At 51.1% G+C, this 4,703-nt stretch overlaps 1 protein-coding gene across 1 annotated transcript; it reads left to right on the top strand.

Annotated features, from left to right (window-relative positions):
* Positions 1 to 2,211: 2,211 nt before the first annotated feature.
* LOC309684364 (olfactory receptor 8A1-like) lies at positions 2,212 to 3,171 on the top strand (the record flags this gene model as incomplete). The annotated part of the gene is made up of 1 exon (XM_082500288.1): positions 2,212 to 3,171. One exon carries the CDS (start codon positions 2,212 to 2,214, stop codon positions 3,169 to 3,171), a length of 960 nt encoding a protein of 319 aa, XP_082356414.1.
* Positions 3,172 to 4,703: the final 1,532 nt, after the last annotated feature.

Raw genomic sequence — 4,703 nt, 5'->3', positions numbered from 1 at the left:
GCTTGGAGGAAATCACTCCTTCCTCCCCAACAACCATTCGTGGAGTCTAGAAGGAGAAGCTGTGAGGAGCATCTCATTATAGTTCTGCTCCGTGAGCTGGAAGAGATCACGGCTCATTCCCCAGCTTGTTTCCCCGCCTCCGAAGAGCACAGAGGTCCAAGGGAGGGCAGCTCAGGGCTTTCATCCCCCCAGGGCTTCACTTGCACAGGGCTCACTTTCTGTGACACAGAGAGTTGAGCTGCAGCAGGAACCTTCAGGAGCCTCTTCTATAAACCCGGGAGGCACTGCAGAGAAGGGGATATTCAGGTGCTGCTGAAGACTCTCAGAAGGAGATGGTGACAGGTGAGTGCAAGGACAGAGCAGTGACTAAGTCATGGGTCAGGGTCTGCAGGCAGAATTGGAAAGGGGAGGGTGGAATGGAGAAGAGGCAGGAGATAGCCCCCGACCTTGCCTTTCATGCTCCATTCCCCTCAGAGGAAGGGCTGTGACATCCTGCTGGGGACTACAGGTAGGTGCTGGGTTTGCTGAGGTGGGTGTCATTAATGTGCCAATGGCTCTTTGCACAGCGGCCAGTAGAAGTGGGGCCATGTGTCTTGGTACAGCCCTGTCCTGCATGTCTTCTTATTCCAGCTCACTCTTTCCTCTGGATACCCTCCCTGGGTCCTTGACACCACTGAACAGATACAGGCAGCGTGGTTGTCAGTGCAGAGACAGAGCTGCGGGGCATCAGCTGATGGGCACTCGGACACCTCCGTGGACATGAAGAGGTTGGAGAGGAGGGTATGGGGCCAGCGTGCCAACACACGTCCTTTAATGTCTCAACTCTTATTCTCTCTCTGTCTCTTTCTCCATCTTGCTTGTGTCTTAGGGCTTCACCTCAATGCCTCAGCTCTCTCACAGCTGTCTCTCAGCCATCCACATGGGGTGTGATTTACTGAGAGCACTGGCTCTGGGGCACCCTCCCCATGGAAGCACCTTCTGGAACAACGCATCCCAGTGTAGGTGCACTAACTCACTGAGTCAAAGGGCTCCTCCATCCCAGGAACTCTCTGGGCTGTCCAGGTGCCTGCCTTGGCCATCTCCAACTCTGTAAAATGTGTGAAGTTTGAGGCAGAGCATCATCAGGGACAGTGTTTTGTCTGACCCGAGTGTTATGGAAGCCCGGAGAGGTGGTGTGGGCTTTCTCTTTCAGCCACAGGCGTTCCCTGGGCAGGCAACCAGGTGTGTATCAGGAATTTACTGGAAACCTGTGCTTCATGAGGATCCTGCACCGCCTCAGCCCCCACTCACCCCCAGGACACTCTTGTGTCTTCATTGCAGTGCTGAACAGGGAGCCCTGAGCACTCAGGTGGCAATGCTGAGGTCCAGGTGCTGCGCTGCTGCAGGGAGGCAGCCCAAATGCACCCAGAAATGTAAGGTGAGGAGGAAGAGATGTCCAGCAAATGATCGTCACCCCTGTCTTTTTTGCCTCCTCCTTGTGCAACATCGCTTTTCCTCATTTGGCTTAGAACCTCAGGGACCTCTTCTCTGGAATCCCGTTTTTCCCACCCTTCTCTCCCAAGTTCATATCTGCTTGTGAGTGTCCTGGCTAACAGACCCTTTGCAGTGCCTTCAGCTACCAAGCTAGTAAGTCCTGGCCACTCTTGGTCAGTGGAAAGAGATGGCCTGTCCAGGGACAGAATTGCGTCATCAGAAAGCAAATGTTTCAGGGAGTTGAGACCTCTAGCCCTCTTCGGTGTCCATTCTTCCTCAGTGGAAAGAAGCTGTCTATGGCACGATGCGTTCCCCTAAAGGCTTTTTTGCATGATGGAGTTTTCCTCTCTGGCCCATCTTTCTGTTGCTTGAAATTTGGCTAAAACCTATGCTGGGTACTCCTGGCAATAACTTCACGCATCACAATCTAATATGATCAAATGAACATTCTCTTTCATTCCACAGAAATAGGCACCTCGATGCGGCAACTCACCTCTCTAATCAAAGGAGATTCTTCAAAGAAGAGCAGTTTGGCCCTCTCAAAGAACCTTTTCTTGCCCTTTCGCCAGGAATGATGCCCCTAAACCAAGTCGGAATTCAGTCAAATGGGGGAAAACCTCCATGTTGTCTCTGGCAGTGACTTCTTCCCAGTTCATTTTCACAAAAATCACAGAAACACATGCCCTTCCCCAGGTTCCCTTCCTGCCTCATGGGGAAAAGAAAGTCCTACAGCACCTCATGGAGAAAGAAGAATGGGACAACCAGACCTCACCAGTGGTGTTCCTCCTGCTGGGATTGAGTAACGTCCCCAAGCTTCAGGTGCCTCTCTTCATCCTCTCTCTCATGATCTACATGGTGACCATGTTTGGCAACATCCTCGTTGTTGTGCTGGTGGTGGCACATCGGCATCTTCACACTCCCATGTACTTCTTCCTGGGGAATTTATCCAGTGTAGAAATCTGCTATACCTCCACTATCCTGCCCAGGCTGCTGGCCAGCTTCCTAACCAGGGACAGAACCATTTCTGCTCAAGGCTGCATGACGCAGTTCTTTTTCTTTGGCTGTTTTGCAGGTGCCGAGTGCTACCTGCTGGCCACCATGTCCTATGATCGGTACTTGGCCGTATGTCAACCCCTGCTCTATGCAAGCCTCATGAACTGGAAGCTCTGTCTCCAGCTGGCGGCTGGGTCCTGGCTAGCAGGATTACTGATGTCTACCATAGTCACTGGACAATTTTCCAAGTTACACTTCTGTGGTCCCAATGCAATTGATCACTTCTTCTGTGATTTTGCCCCGTTGCTAGAGCTCGCCTGCAGTGACACCACCGTGCTTAGACTGGTGACTTTCATAATCTGTTTTCTGGATGTAGTCGTCCCGTTTGTAGTCACTTTGGTATCCTACATCTGCATCATAGCTGCGATCCTGAGGATTCCGACCACCATGGGGAGGCAGAAGGCCTTCTCCACCTGCTCCTCTCACCTCATGGTGGTCACTGTTTTCTATGGCACCCTCGTCGTTGTCTATATGATACCCAGGACAGCCTCACTGAGGCAGCTCAATCAAGTGCTCTCCTTTTTCTACACCATCCTCACGCCCATGGTCAATCCTCTCCTCTACAGCCTGCGGAACAGGGAGGTCAAGGGGGCTCTAGGAAATGCACTCAGAAAAACTGTGGCCTGCCTCGAGAGCTCATACTAGTTGAGATCCACCAGGAAGACACAGGTTGTGGGTCTCCTTTGACCAAGCATGGACAATTCGTAAGTGCATATTTTGTGTCCCAGGTCCATCTTTAGAAGTGCAGAATCTGTGGACTGGTTGTGGAATGAGAAGTGGGAGAGATGAATTTGTGTCTTAAAGAAATACAGGTCTGGTGTTGAAGAGTGTCAAATCTTCCCTGGCTTGCTTCCTTCTTTAAAGTAAACACGATTGTGATCCTGCAGGCGGGAGCTGTGAAATGCCACACCTGCCCAGGAGTGGGAGAAAACTTACGCTAAACATTCTGTTTCCTCTTCCGTTACCCAGCCAAGCTGAGGGCTGCCATTCTTGCATGCCTGGGACTCCTCAGGGCACCTCCCTATTGGCAGTGAGAAGTGGGCAGCTGAATCAAGCCCCGCTAGTGGACACGTCTAAATTCCAGTAGATGCATGCCAGCCCTCGTGTTCTCTGGGCTTCCTAGCAGAGGACAACTGTGACAGCTAGTCTGACAGGGTCACCCCCCCGAAAGAAAAACCAAGATCCATCTTCAGAAGACAGGCAAACAAGCTGGGTCTTGGCTTCCCAATGTTTGAACACAGCAATCATGACTTTCCCCCCTCTTTCCTTCTCCTAATCTGCCTCCCCCTCTCCAACCCTCCTCTCCCAATATCTTTACTTTTTTGTTTCCCACTGGCTGACTGAGGTATGGCAAACTCAGTCCTCCTGTTTTCTTCTTTCTTGCATGAGAGAACAAGGTCAGCTCCTGAGGCTTGACTGAGTACACACACCCCCAGCAGCGGGCATGCCCCATTTCCTGCCCTGAGGCATGCACACAAGATGGAAATGTCTCCATCATCCCTGATTTGCGCAAGGGCCTTCGGCCCTGACATACTGCCACAACACACTTATTCCTCCTCCAAGCACAGACGAAAATTCCTTCCCACTTCCAGGCTCAAATCACAGTTGCAAGAATTTGCTGCCCTTCAGAAGAGGCCTTGAGCTTCTTGGATCTTCTTGGTGCTCACGGCAATGTTCTTGGCTGCCTCCAGGGTTGATGGGCTTCTTGTCTATAGCAAGGACATTATGACAAACTTTTAGGAAATGTTTGCTTTTCTGTCATTCCGACATGTAGAAAGAGTAGACATAGAAAAGAGTGAAATACACGGAAATGGATGCTGAGCTAAGGGACAGTAAGAACCAGGTGAGACACCCCCATAGCTGTGGCTTCCTGGCAAGAAGTCCATCCTGCAAAGGGGCTCCAGCCTCTGCCGCTCTGGAGTGGGGAATCAGCAGTGTCCATGCCACCTGGGGACACAAACAGTGACTTTTGAAAGACCACCCTTCCTCTGAACTGCTTTGGATTTGTTCTTGAGGATGGGGTATCACGGCTCACGCTGCAAATACTGATTTCACTGGCACTGCCCAGAGCAGCTGTCCAAGATGCAAACTGCTGCATTTAGATTTAGGCAGATTAATGTTTGTGGGTGACTTTGGATTGTTTTTTTGTGATTGGTTGGGCTTTTGTTTAATTTTGG

This window comes from Vanellus vanellus, assembly GCF_965231255.1.
Source record: "Vanellus vanellus genome assembly, contig: HAP1_SCAFFOLD_53, whole genome shotgun sequence".
In the NCBI taxonomy this organism is placed as follows: Eukaryota; Metazoa; Chordata; class Aves; order Charadriiformes; family Charadriidae; genus Vanellus; species Vanellus vanellus.
Note: the sequence above shows the minus strand (reverse complement) of the source record. Positions and strands in the feature narration are given on the sequence as shown.